The 16,130-nt window shown below is 37.9% G+C and overlaps 1 protein-coding gene across 6 annotated transcripts in view; it reads left to right on the plus strand.

The window, feature by feature from the left end:
* The window catches only part of ARHGEF3 (Rho guanine nucleotide exchange factor 3), a 141,138-nt gene that overhangs the window by 96,743 nt on the left and 28,265 nt on the right, over window positions 1-16,130 (plus strand). For 2 of the 6 annotated variants that reach the window (XM_074879323.1, XM_074879328.1), the window contains exon 1: window positions 13,560-13,759. The exons of the other annotated variants lie outside the window; for them this stretch is intronic. In XM_074879323.1, the coding sequence (XP_074735424.1) occupies window positions 13,664-13,759 (96 nt within the window). In that variant the 5' untranslated portion in view covers window positions 13,560-13,663. Of the gene's footprint in view, window positions 1-13,559; window positions 13,760-16,130 lie in introns of those variants that run through there. 6 annotated transcript variants of the gene reach the window in all.

Genomic DNA, 16,130 nt, shown 5'->3' on the forward strand with positions numbered 1-16,130 from the left:
TGTCTTTAAAGTTTCTTCCCCACCCCCCTCATCCTCCAGTTATTTCCTGATACATTTTTGGGGCCAACTTTAGCAAGTTTAGGAAGGAACAGGTTTAAAAAACAGATGCATGCTTCCTGAAAAGGACCATTAAAAACTTCCACCCAGTTTCACAAACAAGACATAATCCTCATCATACAAGAACTGAATACAGTAGAAAAGAAACTGTAGTCTTAGATATTGGAATTTGTTCACATATGGAAAAATATTTAACAAAATGATCATATCAGCATCTTAAAAACTGTAAGCAAATATGTTCTCTCTTAGGAAAGTTTCTTTAGTATTTTTGTCTTTTTTTTCACTGGTGAATACTAGGGCTATATTGAGTTTCATTTGATTTTTTTTTTTAAATTTTATTGTCATGTGAACTGTTCAGTTCAGTACTGGTCACCTCACAAGCACAGCTGTTATTAATTACTAGAGAAAAAAGGTCTAAAACAGTGGTCCTGAGATTATAGATGGCAGACAGCACTGTCCCTGAGATCACCTTAATGTTTCTTGTGGCTATATGAAATTTGGAAAAAAAAAAAAAAATCCTAATTACAAGCCTGAAGTTTTTGGTAAATTCACCACTTGCTTAACGTTGTTGTCCATGATCCCTAAAGTTTGGGGATTAGCAGTATAAAATCTGCATAGCTTTTATTTCCAATGAATGTCTGACTCCTGAGCCCACTTGCTAGCAAAAGGTACTTAGAGATGTCTGTATATGGCTGTATCATGGTCAGAAGGCAAAACTGGATTTGTACTGTCTATTTCTGTGAGGTTAGATAGAGGATGAGAAACATTGTACAGTGTTTCTGATGTAGTTTTTCAGCATGGTGTTTGGTGACATTTTCCTACTGAGTTGGACATGAAGTCCTAATGAAAGCTGCTCATCTCTAAACACCAGAGATGGAATCAGGATAGATTCATCAGGGTTGAAGTTTTCCCTCTTTCTGTTTTCTCTTTTTGCAAGAAATACATGTCTCTGTAGTAATTTAATTTGGGTTTCTCTCTGTTACCATTATTTTGAAAAATTGGCAGTATCTCACTCTAAACTGCTTTCTCATAGCCTGGATACAAACATAAAAATTGGCTAACATGATTATTTTGATTGCATTGCATCTTACAGAGGGTGTGGGGATATTGAAATTCTGACAGAAATGTTAGATCAGAAGCTGATTAATTTAGAGGATTTTGAGCTCAAATGTTGCAGATGTTGAGAATGAAAGTGAGGGCAGGCGATGATTAAAAAAAACCCCAAACACCACAAACAAATGAACTTCCCTTCCACCTCCCAAGCTGTTTATCTTGGGGAAATAATATCTGAATCATAATTGTATTGTAGATAGACTCTAGATATCTACAAATACAACTCGGGGAAAAAAAAAAAAGTACTAGTATGGTAGGTAGCAGTTGTGAAACAAGTGTATTGCTGCAAGGCATAAGACTATGCCTTACATGAGATCTATTGCCTGTTTATGGTATCTTTCCCATATGTGTGCGTAATATCAGACAGGTGATTTAGTTTCACAGAGATCAGGGAGGCTGCTCGTGTTCAAAAAGGTCTTTGTAGCTTCTTATTTCAGCTGTTTGGCTTATTCATGTGATGTGGTTAATATATCCTGCAACAACACATTTTAATGCACATCTGCTGTTAGATAGCACGTACTAAAATAAATGTAACTTCCTGAACTAATGAAACAGGTAGATTCTTATTGTTGTAAAACTGCAATCATTTTGGGAGGATAGATATCCTTTATTTTAATACAAATACCAGATTTAGAGGAAACAATTATGAACAGAAGCAGCTAGTCTCTGAATGTTTGTAGAAAAACAAACCCACCAAATTCCAGAGAAGAGTATGTAATAACATACCTGCTTTTCTATTCCAGATATGAAGTGCATTCCAATCTTTATTATACAGCTATGCTTTTATGAAGCTGTCCTTTCAGCCTTTCAATTTTGACATTTCGTAGGACTTAAACACTTAGGTTTTTTCTTTGTGAATTATCATTGCAGCTCACTTAGGTCGTCTTTTAATACCCAGTCTGTGCTTTTCTCCCTTGTCCTGTTTTATTTTAGGGAGGAATGGAGTAGTGAATTGAAGGACACCTTGCAGAGCACACTGAGAACACCTGTACCAGACAGCATGCTTGAAGTACAACATAACGATTAACAGTTTTTCTTCTGCTTTATTGCAATATGTTCACATGCCAGCACTCTGCTCTTGCTTTTTCTCCTAATTGTTTGGTACCTTGATTATACTTTTCTATTCATTATTTAATTATCATATCTAGAATAAGGTAATACACTGGAATGTATCATGCTTCTAATTGATAATTATACTGGAAATCAAAATGAAGGCCCTGTATCCTTCAGCCTGGAAAAACATGGTATTTGACCCTATTGCACCTTTTACTTCCCTTTCCTTCCTCTTTCAACTTTTATATGTGACAGAATATTTTTTGCTTCAACCTACATTAGCAGTTCTGGATGGTTGCAAGGTGGTTTATTTTTATGTTGATTTCTTTTTTCCTCCCCTCTGCAGTAATTTTTATGTTTAATTCACTTTTTACTAAGAGCAATGTAGATCATAGCTGAGTCGGTGAGATGGCTTCCATTAGTACCACCTTCTGCTATCAATATCTCTAAATTAGCCTAGGTTGCTGATACTCAAATTGCATTAAATTAGACCAGTGCAGTGTTTTTCTGATATGGGTGAACTGTAACCTGCATGGGGTTCTGGCAAAACTTCATTTGATTTCAGTGTGGCCAGGGTTTCTCTTCCATGGTTTGCCCCTCTCTTTAGGTCTAAAAGATGTAATAAAACCAAAATGAAAGGTTTTTTTCTGTGGTTTGGGCATAGAAATACTTTGTTTATACTGTCCTTCAAGGTAACAAAAATCATAAACAGTTTTGTTAAAGTGCTTGCAAGTCATTATAGCTACAGCAAGTTTAGTGACTAGAGAAGTGTTATCTTGTTCTCTTCTGTAGTAGCCTAGAACTCACAGACAAAATCACCTTCTGAGAGTTGAACAGTGAAATAAGATTTTTTGGGAGGAATGTTTTTGTTCAAGGTCACTTGCATCTCTACTTAAATTTCTGCTTTTGTACAAGATTGAAGATTCAGTTAAGTAAAAGGAATGTGTCTGGGAATTTCACAGTGTGCAGTATTGTGTATAGTTTGCTAGGGGAGTATTCACAGTACATAGCCTTCAAAACAAAAATTGTTCTACCCATCAATTACGGAACATATATTACCACACATAAAATTCAGATACAAGAATTCCTTTAATGCAACAATGCAATCTCTTCTAAAATTCTTTTGCTGTGTTCTTGAATGGCATTGGATTCACCAGAGAAGTAGGTCCTTTTATATGCTCTGTGTCTAATTTTGGGTATTTATTTCCACGTCATCATTAGTTTCTGGTCTTTTCTATTGACAAAGCTAAAACTCTCCTCCAAGAACTTACTATGTTGCGCTTTGATTATTGCAACAACCTTTTTCCCCTGACTTTAACAAACCCAGTTTTGCCTTCCATGTATATAGCCAAATGTTATTACAAAAGCCATTTTCCTAAGTGGTCATTTTGATCATATTGTGCCACTCTTTGCATTGCTCTAACAACTTCTATTTTGCATCAAACAGAAACTACAAAGACTTTTGAAAGGATAGATAACTTATTTATCCCAATCCCACAAATCATTCTGCCATTGAAGTGGTTCACTGTTCCTGTCTGGTCTAGAATACCACCCTTAATCCTTAACTTGATTTTTTTTTTTTTTTAGATTTTTTAATTCTGTGTGCTTTTTTCCCCCCCTATACAGCCCCATGTTTTCAGAAGAACGCTCCTCAAAATTTACATGATGGTCAGAACAAACTTCACAGCTGTTAATCACCTTGGGGTCTGAAACCAATGACTGTTCTTAAAAGTATACGGCCTCTATATTTTTTTTTCTGTTTTGTTTAACATGCATCATAAGAACAAAATAATTTTATGGCTATGGGTTTGTATTTAAGTCTCCTCATGCTATTCTAAAGTCTCTTATGTTAACACTTCACTATTTACTAGGGTCAGTATGTTCATGATTTGCAGGGATTTGAAGATACAATATTGGACAGCCATGTAATTTGAGACCAAACCCAGTTATATAATAAAATCAGAATGTTTGCTAAAACATATGAATATATCATCTTGCTTTTGTGTTCAGTCAAAAAGTATGTTTTCAAGATTAATAGACGCAAAAAATCTGTTCTGATGCAATTTTGAGTTGTTTCTTAACTTTTAAAATAATAACCACTATTTTACCTGTGGTGGTTAGAATTACTTTCTAGGACTTTCTTTTCCATCTTCAAGTACTGATGGTCTGCTATCTGACAAAGTTAACTGTGGTTGTTAGGGACCTGTCTAAAAGTCATCGTTGTTGGGAAACAGAACACTTATGTGGATTGTGTTTGCAGATTTGATCATGGAGATCATGCAAAAGTAGGAGGTACTTGATCTTTTTGGCAGATAGCAGTTTTGGTTAACAACTTGACCAAAGAGGAGATAGCCTTCAGAAATTATAGTTAGCATTCTTGTAGTATTCAGGAAAACTCTTTTTTTATTTATATTTTTATGTTTCGATTAAAACTTGTTGTAGTAATTTCTGTACCATATGGGATTACTTCATTATGTTTACACATGGGAAGATAGTTATTTTGTAACTTTAAACAAAACCTTGTTATAACCCAAAGTAAAACATTCCTGGGAATGGCTTCTCAATTCCCTGATTCTTGATCAAGGGGTATGAACAAAGAAGTTCTGTTCTAGTGTGAGTTGTTGGTGTCTGTTTGAAGATGTTATGTCCCATTTCAACTGTCTCTTAAAGAGTAGTCACATTTTGCTAATGCCACATCATCTTTAAGGTCATACATCTACAATACAGTTGGTACTGGGAGTAGGTTAGTTCTATCTTTTGTGGATGCATTCTCAGTTTTTGCAAGGACACTTCTTTTTGAAGTTAAACCATGGTTCTTCCTCCCCCCCTCATAAGGAGAGGATGTGGGTAAGAGAAAGATGATTTAATTTTTTTGTGTTCATTTTTGTCTGATATTTGTGTGCAGTATGTCATAGCACATGGGAATTGAACAACATTTCTAAAAAGTTTAAGGGGCCACAATAGTGGAATGTTGCAATTTGGATGGTCACTGTGATAATTTGGATTGTAAGGCATTATGTGATCTACAAAACTCTATTCATGACCAAATGGGGAGGTTTTCTGCACTGGGTTGTCAGCGATTATTGTAGTGAGAAAGAAGGCATCTCAGGTTCAAGATTGCTCTATGTAGTTGAGATATTAGACTGTTCTTACTGTTTGTGAAGCATGTAGTAGTCTCACTGTTTTGCTTGACTATCATCCCTCTTTTCCATGGATGTCTTGTAATCTGTGTCAAAGAACTGTAAAATGGTTAACTTTGGGTCTAGAAACACTGCTGGCATTTCCTTGGCTATGGTCTAGAAAAGGCTACATCATGCTTAGGAGAACATGAAATCAGTCTCAAAGTTTGTCTTCTAAATATTTATTCAAGAAGCACAGATGTTCTCTTAATTTCAAGATACTCAAATTGGCAAAAATAACTGACTAGAAGATGAGTAACCGTGCATGGTTGTTATGGAAATTAATAGGTGGGTCTGTTTTTAAAAATAAATAAATAAAGCTTCTGATCCAAAACTTCCATCCAAAAACCCGAAATGCTGACAGTATTCTTTGGGTATGATTTCATAAAATAACTTAAGCTGAGCTAACAGTTTATAGCTATTAGAAGGAGAAAAATTAGCCTTTTCCCTGTCCTGTCCTTGTTTGTACCTGTGCACTTTCCCATCATTTAACTTCAGTGAGTTTTGGTGTTTTTCTCAAGGTACGATAACCTGTTCAGCTCACAAAACCAGCACAAAAGAAACCTGACAAAATAAAGTATTTTTGTGGTTTTGGACTGCTGTGGACCTGTGCGATGAGTGTTAAGAGTTGGCATAAGGTGGCAGGAAAGGACTACACAGAGAGAGAGTACAGTGCCAGTGGTAGAGCATGAAAAGAGGGAGGAGGAGGAATGGGAAGAAGAAAGTGAGGTTTATACTTTTACAAGTGGCAGATTTTTAATTCACCTCAGCCATACTGTAAAATCATATACTTTGTCAGCACTTTGAGACTTTATTTGCATCTTGAGTACAGCACTTCCCAAAGCAAAAAATCATTCTAAAATTACATAAAAAACAATAAAACATTAATGAAGGGTAGAATGTGATTAACTCAGGTAACTTCTTAGGACTGGGGAGAATCACGCTAACAGATAGATGTAGTAAAATGTGTCAAACTGAACACAATGGAATGTATAACAAGATTTGAAATAAGTGAATAGGAAAAGAAAATTCAAAAGGCCCAAGTCTTATTTTCTGTCTGCTTTTATTTCTGACCTGAAGAAGGACCTATGTACTTGAAAGCTCCTCTGTTGTTTGTTTGGAAGGTTTTTTTGTTTTGTTTTGGTGGTTTGGGGGTTTTTGGGTTGTTTTGTTTTTCTCCCCATTTATATAATTTGGTCTAATAAACCATTGTAACCCCAAACTTTGCTTTACATATTGCAGTTGAAGGAGATGGTTGGAAGAACAAACTAAGTGGCATTTGGCCAGTATTACAGGTGAGATCAGTTATAGAGTGGGGAAAGTTCCTGTTACTTCTTAATAGAATAGAATTTTCTTCTTGCTGGTGTCTAAGCATACACACATATCTAAGCATACAGCAAAAGACTACAAAATACTGTCTTCTCTGAGGATAAATATTATGGAGTTACTCATGTAATATAAATGTTATTTTAATAAAATTTAATCAAAACAAAAAATAGACCACTACTGTGATGTCTTGGTAAACACTGCATTAGAGATGATTTCTTACAAAGAAATTTGTTACTTAATTCTCCAGTTAGCAGGAGTGCTCTGGAAAGAAATTCCTGCTCCCACACTGCCTGTAACTTAAACAAAAGTATTTTATTTACGTTTAATCTCATTTAAACATCATACAAGTGGTTCCAGTAATTTCCTCTCCCTAGAATGCCTCTTTCAATATAAAATTTCAGGAAAGGACAATACACTGTGGGTTATCATTTCACCCTCTACAGAATTTGCCTGGCTGTTTAAAATCACATTTATAAATCAGTACAATCCTTCCCACCTCCTCCTTTCTGCTCTCCCCAGGGAAGTATACTCAGTCAAGCTCAACCAACTTCTTTGTTGTGTGACTCGCCAAGGGTCATTTTATCCAGCCTCACCACACCCTGTGCATTCCCCCATCAGGGACCACCATGGTTCCTAGTTAGTTTGCACTGCTGGGTGTGGTAGAGGGGTGGAGAAGCATCAATCCTTCCTGATTTTTCTAGGCGAGCCATCGTGAGTCTTGAGCAGCAGACCAGTCACTGTAACAGTTTTTATATATGAATCTGAGGCAGCTCTACAAATGGCTTCCCTCAGGGAAGCTCCTGAAGGAAGTGCTTCTGTCTCAGTGCAAATGCAATTGTTAGAGAGCATCCTTTAACTGCACAGAACTTTCAGTAGCAATCAAAAGTTACATGAATTTAGCAAATTGAAAACAAACAAACAAAACAGCTTGGCATGTTGTTTCATCTGTTTGTCTCCCAGTGCAGAACTGTTCCACAAGCTACAATGAAGAAACAAGGTATGCACGTCTTACTTTGGAAGCCTGCAGACTGCTTTACAAGCTGGATGTGTTCATACAATAAAACACTCATGATGATTTGTATTGGAATCACGTGTCTCTATCAGTTCAGCATGAATGTACTTCAGTATAAATGTCGTATTTTGAAATAGTCATCATTGACAGTGGAAGACAATGGAGACTCCCGCTATTTATTAATTGTATTTGACAAAACTTAGGGGAATAGTTCAGGGCATCTTGGCTGCAAATCCCAAAGCATAGCCCATGATAACAGTGAGAAAATATAACTTTCTCCTTCTCTTGTTACTCCATAAGCTGTGTAAATAAGGGTCATATGAACGGTAATCTTCAAGTGGAAAATCTAGACAGAATAGAAATTTGGGGTTCAGTTTTGTAATGTCAGATGTTCCCCAGAGATGTGTTTCTTTGTTCTGCACTGATCTTTCCAGGATTAGGACTCTACCTGGAAAAATTACAGCTGTGGTTTTTGAGAGAACATTTTAAATGGTAATCACTTATTCTGTAATCATATTTTTATTGGAATTTCTAAGCACCAATGTGTAATGAAGCAGTCTCTTCCTAATATTTATTACCTAGTAAATTGTAACTCTCATTACCAAGTGTACAATCCATATTTGCAATGGGGAAATTGCAGTTTCTTGAACAGCTGTGTAACTGCCTGATAAATACCCTTTATCTAGCAGTTTCTATGCTTTCTAGCTACTTACTCATCACTGTCAGTGTTTCTGCATTCCAGCTCCCAAGCAGATTCAAATTTATAATGTTTGGTTGAAATGACTGCTTCAAAAGTTTTCTTTTGGTTGTTTGCATGTGGTTTTGGTGTTTGGTGATTGGTTTGTGTTTGTTTCGTTGATTTGGTTTTGTTTTTCTGAAAGGAAAGCTTGCTAATGATTATCCTGAAGAGATATTTGGGTGTGTTGAAGAGAGGCTTCAGAGATACTCAATAAGCACAGAACTGTGCGGGAATGTGTCGCGTTAGCTTGGCTAACTTTCACTGGTCATTTCAGAATAGTAGAAATAGTAGCTTTTCTTTGAATATTCCTAGCAAAATTGTACCTCTCCTGGGCAGTGGCTTCTGTTCTGTTTGTGTGGTTTTGTGTTGGTGGGTTGTTTTTTTTTTTTTTTTTGTGAAACCGCATACATAGGATGGGTGCATATAGGAGAGAAAATACTCCATAAAGTGCAAACTACTGAGATTTTTTTTTTCCTTGAAATGTATATGCAATATTTCTACTTAATTTCAGATTTTCATGGTGGGTAAAATTTTCAGAAACACCATATGCCTAGTACTCTTTGCACACTAAGCCAAAATTGTATAGGAGATTCTGGTCCTCTGCAACACGCTTTACATTAAATCTTTTACTCCCTCCGTAAATCTGGAGTAATTTAGCTAGACAGCAGAGCTGCTCTACTCAGGGTGAGTCAGACTACTGGTTAACTTGATATTCTTACAGCAGTTAATGTTTTGAAAACAAAGCAATGGATTGTTTATTGTTCTTAATACAATTTTCTTAAAAGCTTTCTTAAGATTACAGTGATAGCATAGTTGCTTTTGTTGGTTTCTTTGGTTTTGGGGTTTTTTTTAAGCATTACACCTTTTCTTAAATTCTTGTCTTGTTACTGGACACTTGTCAGGTAGGCATATACTTCAAGCAAGTATCTGTGTGCATAAGTGTACATTTCTGAGTCATCAGAATAGACAGATCAAAAGGAAGAGCTCCCATAAACATGAATAACAGGAAAAATACAGATAGAGTTTTTCTTTTAGCTTTGCTAGTTGTAATTAAGAAAATAAGTGATTAGACTGAATTGTTGCAACTAAGCCTAGGCTGCTTCTTAGGCATTACAGTCAAATACAGACCAAAAACAAGAAAAGGGCTGTTTCCCATTGGGTGAGGGGAAAAAAAGCAGAAGCAGACAGACAGACATTCAGAGAGTTTTACTTCTTGGCATAGCAATATTTTACCAAAAATTAATTGTATTTTTCTGATTTTTTTTTTTAAGAGCTTGGCAGAACAGATTTTTACTTTTAATAGGGAAAGCAGTCAGTCACTTCAGCATATCGGGAGGAAGAAGGTAATTGAGATCTGGGTGTAGACATCTCAAAATATTTCTGTTTAATCACAGATTCTGCATTTCTGCCCAAAGGCAGTTAAAATGTGTTGGCGAAGATCATGTTAAAATAAAACTTAAACAAAAACAACGAAAACACCAACTCAAATCTTTAAACAATCTATTTGTGGGTTTTCTTCCTTAGGCAGAGTTCAGCTTTAATTGATGATTTTCCATTCCACTGAACTCCTGAGAGCCCATGACTTTGATGATTGAACATTCTTCACTCCATTGGATTTTCCTTAATTAAGCGTTTAGATTAAATGTTTCAGTTCCTTTTGCTATAGCTTAGCATAATGGGTTCTTGACTATTCTTTAAAAGGAAACGGGGGGGGGGGGGGGGTGTTTGTTTTTTATTATTTTGCCCACTGTATTTTGGATCCTTTGAGAAGTCTTTAATCAACTGCATTTTAATTTTAAAATTACTCTGACCAAAGCTATATGGATCTCAAAGATTAGCATAAGATGAAAAGGAATTCTGTCACCCATAAATATATTTTTAAGGTTCAAAACTCAAATATTTCAAAGGACATTGCCATGCAGACAGATGCTTTTGCAATAATTACTCCCGTGGTAGGTTTTGAATGTATGAGGAAACTAACTAAACGCATTGGTGTGAACAAGACAATCACAGAACAACTCTGTCAGTGAACTTCAGTCCTGAACCAGGTCAATGGTGGTAGGGACCTTTCTTGAGCAGGGTTTTCCAGAGTTACCAAATAGTTTACTTACTTATCCCTGACAGATAAGTAACTGTTGTACTAAATTGTGCCTTTTGGCTTAAGTAAATAAAAAACCAAACCAAACCCAAACCCACAAAAAACCTGTTCCAGAAATGGCAAAACTGATGCACTGGTCTGCTGTGTAATCTAGTCACTAGCATTGTTTTTTCTTAAATATTAGTTTCTTTTTTGAAAGTAGCTTGCAATTCAGATCTAACTTTTATAGCATTACTGTAGATTTGTTATCCAAGTATAATTTTTGGAATAAGTGGACTCGCTGGCTCCAGTCCTACAAGATTCCTTAGTGTTATCACTGAAACCTTTATTTCTGCAACTCTATAACTGGAGTTCACTAGGGAGTCTTTCAGCCACATGTTTATGAACACATGTTTTAGAAGTTCATTGAAGTCTGTCTTGTAGATGCAAGATGCTCTGAAACCTACTGATAGGAAGGTCCTGTCTATTTTTAAGGATTGTATTCCTCTTAAAACAGCTTTTTCTCTCGTTTCTCTAGAATGCTTAGTCAAGCTGAAGTGCATTGGCCTGATTAATGGAGAAATGACAGAATCCCTCTCTTGGCATATTTTTTTAGGTGTATAAACCAAGGTTCATTATTTCAATCTTCAAACTGGTAACACTCTTGTCCTGTGTGAAGTGCTCTTTATGCTGTGAAGCGTGTTACAGGATTAGAATGCTTTGAGGACAGGCCCTGAAGGCATTTTGTCTAACTGATTTAAGTGAAGCTGATTTTAAAAATGTTGTTAGCATACATATTCATAAACAAACATACACAGATGGTATTTGAAATCAAGGCTTCATGGGCTTAAATGGTTACACAGCAGCTGCAGCATTCTCAGGAGGTTCTTGACCATTTTATACAACCTGTGTGTACTGGTGTTTTGATGTGCTTGAAATGCAAGGAGAAACTGTCCAACATTATCAGGTTATGCTCTGAGGTATGTCCTCTGAATATCACACTGAAGAAGACTTGCAAAAATGAATGCACATTCATGTGAATGAAATAATTGTTCCCAGTTTCAGAAATCCTTAAGACAGGTAGTCTCCAAATAAAATGCTACATTCTTTTCATATTTTTTGAAATATGGAAAGGAAGGGGGCTGCAGCAGAGATTGATCTACCCTAATACCAAATCTCCAGTGGTGGTCAGTGGTAGATGCTTAGGGAAGAGTACAAACCAGAAATAGCCTGTCATGATGTTTCCCCAAAATACTGTCCCAGTAGCCAGGAACTTGTGTCTGAGAAGCTTTCTTAGCAGCAGCATCTTTTGACAAATACTTCTACTGTATATAACACAAGAATTGTACATAAATTGAAGAATTAGCTCCTTTTTCTTTGCTCTGAATCTGCCACCATCTGGTTTGATGTGATGCACTTTTTTCCCCTCAAGTTGAATGCGGTGAAAAATCTTTCCCTATTTACTTTGTGTGTCACTCATGGTTTCTACATCTTTATCACACCTGCTCCAATTTCTTTCTTTTCTTCTCTGAAATGTCCTGTCTGCCTAATTACTCTCTACATGAAAGCTATTCAGTGCCTCTTGTCAACACTTTTGCTTTCAGTGAACCTTGTCCCATCCTACTATGATGGAGATGAGGAGAGTGGTACTGCACATAACATTCAAGATGTACAAATGTCACATTTTCTTCTAGAATAATTGAACATCTAGAAGTACTGATAACTTTGTTCTAGCAATTTTCCAGAAATTGTGGGGTTGGGAAACCAGTTGGTTTTTTTGTTTTATGAGCAGGCTATTACAAAATAGAGAGCTCTGCCTAACAGGCAGCAGGATAGCAACTCTGGCTCTACCACGGTTGCTCCTGAAAAGGCCTAGGAGGTTAAGTATACCTGGGAGGGTATATTGTATGTTTGGGATACTGGTGAAGTCAAAGAAAAGTGTCCAAATGAGGACTATGTCTGCCATTTGGCTAAACTTATTCCAAAGACATTATTATCTGATTAACAACCTTTTGGGAAAGAAATGCTGTAAAGCAACATCTATCATACAGTCTGCCTTTAAAACCAGTTAATTCTTTCAAATTCTGTAAAGTTATTCTTGGTTGTGCTGCTTCCCTTTGGCTGAAAATACCCTTCCCTCCTCCCCCTGTCCAGCTTCCTACTCAGTTTCCTTTTCCTTGTCTCCCATATACTCTTTTTGTCAGATCGACTCCGTGTTGCAGACAGGGCCCCTAACACTTCCTCTCTCCTTTCAGGAACTTTTCATTACCTTTGTCTGAAGGTAGACATCAAACAGAAAGTGCCTGGCTGTGCAGCCACTCCAATGCCCTATGAGATATGTTAGGCAAAGGTTATTTTTCCACTTTCTCAGATTGTTAGAATGAGGGGTGCGGGCAGGGGAGCTCTCTGACTAAACAATAGCAACAGAAGTGGAACTTTGAAAACACGGTAAACAAACTCCTGCTTGCCAGACAGGAAGAAGCAACAATATGGGCGAACAAAAAAAAAAAAAAAAAAGAAAAGTACTGCTGTGTATTGTGGCAGCATAACATGATGCAGCATTCCTTCTCTGCTCAGCAGCTGCCCCTGCCCTCCCCAGGACTGCAGTCTGCGCTCGGGACACGGCTCCTGTGTCCCCGGGCTGCTGCTGGCTGCCAGCACGTCCCGGATCCACCGGGACCAGCGTCGGCCCCAACCGCGCTGCCCTTCCTTGGGAGAGGCAAGCAGGACGGCCGGGTTCCGTTCCCCGGTTGCCATCCGTGGTGTTAGCGCTGCGCGCTCAGTAAGGCAGCAAAGCCCCCGCCGAGGGGAGAAGATCCGGGCTCGGGGGCAGCAGCGCCCGGCCCGACCCCGCCGAGGGATCCCGAGGGGCCGCGCTCGCTCCCGCCCGCCGCCGGCGGGGGGGGGTGGGCGGGCACTCGCCTGCGGCTGGGCGCTGGCTCCGCCCCTGCCCCGTGCCAGCGCGGGAGCTCTCGCGGGGCGCGCGAGTCAGCGCAGCGGGCGCGGAGCGGTCGGTCGGGGGTGTCGGCGCGTTTGGTACCCGGGCGGAACCAGCGGCCACCCCCGGCACCGCGCCGACCCCCGGCATCGCGGCTCTCGCAGCCATGGTGGCCAAGGACTACCCTTTCTACCTGTCCGTCAAGAGAGCAAACTGTGCCCTGGAAGCGCAGACGGTGACCAGCCCAGCTAAAGAGACGGAGGTATTCATCGGCGCCGAGACGGTTGCAACGTTGTTTTTCTCTAGTGTGATCTGTGTTGCTTCGGGGAAAAGTAACGGGCTTTGAAAACAGGCTCCTGTGTAGAGATACCTGGTTTGTTTAGGCATCCCTTACTGCCTTCTCTAGATACTGAACTTCCCATTGGAATAAGGCGAGGAACAAAGAATCTAGGTTTTTGTCATCTGTCACTTTAAGGAATTAAAACTAATCTTTTAGGTAGCTAATTGAGAAATACATGGTTTCGATATGTAGTTTAAAGTAATTTATATGTCTTTTTTTTCCAGGACTAACCGTTACTTACAAATTGTTAAACTTACGCAGGAACTGGGAGGGAGTTTGGAAAACAGTGTCTTAAAACACTGTCTTTTCCTTATTAGTAATAAACAAAGAAATTAATCCGATAATAGTTAACTGAAAACTCTGCCCTGTCAGCAGGTCGGCTACTCTGTTTCTTGAAAAGCATGAGATCCTTTCAAGTGACATAAAAATCTTATTCGTTAACCCAAACTCAACGTAGTCACTTGCAAAATTCTCATAAGTGGTGGAATATGTCAGGAATAAATGTTCATAAGGACTTAAATACCTGATACTTCAGGGTAATGTTGCTTTGTGTGCTTGTTTGGGAAGAAAACTGAATTCTGTCTAGCTGTGCTGGAGGAAGGATAAAGTTTCTCTCTGGAAGTTTTTATCGCTTATATAGCTTCTTCATTAGTCTCGTTTGATGAGTAATGTGAAGACAGTGTACTAAACCGGGTGCATTTAATACATCTACATCAAAGATTAATTACCTCCAGCAGTTGGGTGGATCTAAGTAAAAGTAACATAAGCCAAGTGACCCTATTTAATTATGATGCTTAAGCTAAGACTAATAAGGTGCTGCACTCTTACTTTTCAGTGTACTTTTACATAAAGGGATTTAATTATTGCAGTTAAAGAAAGTGGAGGTTTTTTCAGCTGTGTTTTTGAAAAGTAACACCCTGCGTGTATGTCTGTGTACATCTATGGAAAGGACAAGTACCAAATGGTTCTCTTAAAAGTACTCATTTTACTAACTATAATATTAAAGAGGTATGTTTTTAGCCTTTACTGAATAAAGGGTTTTTTGTGAATGAATAGAATTGCCAAATCTGAAGAGTTGGAGTGTTGCTCTCTTACAGTTAGGAAGGGCAGCTTGATTATAGTCAAATTTCAAAGAAAAAGTCTCAATGAAAGCATAGAGCTTGAGGAAGTATCTAATAACAGATGTGATCCATCAAAATTACAATGTGCAAACAGTTGTTTTGGATTTATAATCTTTCAGTTTGTGTTTTATATGAATAAGAAAATATACCCTATGCTTTCAGGCTGTTTCCAATAGTATGATGGACTTCTAGCATTCTGGAAAACAAACTTTTAAACATTCTGGTTTTTGTTAGGAGGGTATGAAAAGACCACCTGCCACTCCAAAAACTTGGTTAAGGAAGCAGAAATAAAAACTACTCTTTGGGAAAGGCTTTATAAGGATAGAATTATGCAGCCTGTTTCTTTGAAGTCTGTCAATATTGGGGGGGGGGGAATCCATGATTCTTCTCAAGCTCTAATGTTAAACTGTTCTTCCACCCTTTAGTATTTATAACACTAAATAAAGCTATTGGGCGCCTTCTACCATAATTCTGTGTTACTACACCAGAAAGTTAGCTTGTTTCGTGGGGGGGTTATGAATTTCTGGTTTTGAAAACTTGAGTTTCATTTTCGTTATTAACATGGAAAGTTGGTTGATTTATTTAATAACCTAACTTGTGCATAAACGTTGATACGTGTGGAACAGAACAGATTTGCTGCTATGTAGATGCGGTTTGGTTTTAAATCAAAACTCATGATTGTAAAATATTTCCTCTGACCTTATTGAACAATAATATTTTAGCACTTGTTTTGAACAAATACAAAATATAGTCTGGAAGATCAAGTACAACAGTACTTGCATGGGATGAAATTCAGCAAAAATCTTGAGCATATACTCTACTGTTGAAATTTTCCCAAATTTCCAGCTGGAGGTCTCTGGGTGACAAGCTCAAACTTCTTGGCAGTAGATTAATTCATCCTTATTCTTGGGCTTGACTTGAAGTCGGCAGAGCAGCTGTGGAAAACTAGGGATGTTTTTGAGGAACAAATCAGTGGCACAAAAGAGAACAGAGGTTTTCTACTTAGAGTTCTTTCTTTAAGCCATATCAGCTTCCCTGACATAAACTCCACAGAAGTAGCACAGTCACAAAAGAATGACAAATGAAAAATGTATGTGAACAGTAAAAATCTGGATTCTGAGAAAAGGCTAGTGTACCTCTAGTCAAAGTACAGTTATCATAGTTATTTCTAA

Source organism: Strix uralensis, chromosome 10, assembly GCF_047716275.1.
Source record: "Strix uralensis isolate ZFMK-TIS-50842 chromosome 10, bStrUra1, whole genome shotgun sequence".
NCBI classification, from domain to species: domain Eukaryota; kingdom Metazoa; phylum Chordata; class Aves; order Strigiformes; family Strigidae; genus Strix; species Strix uralensis.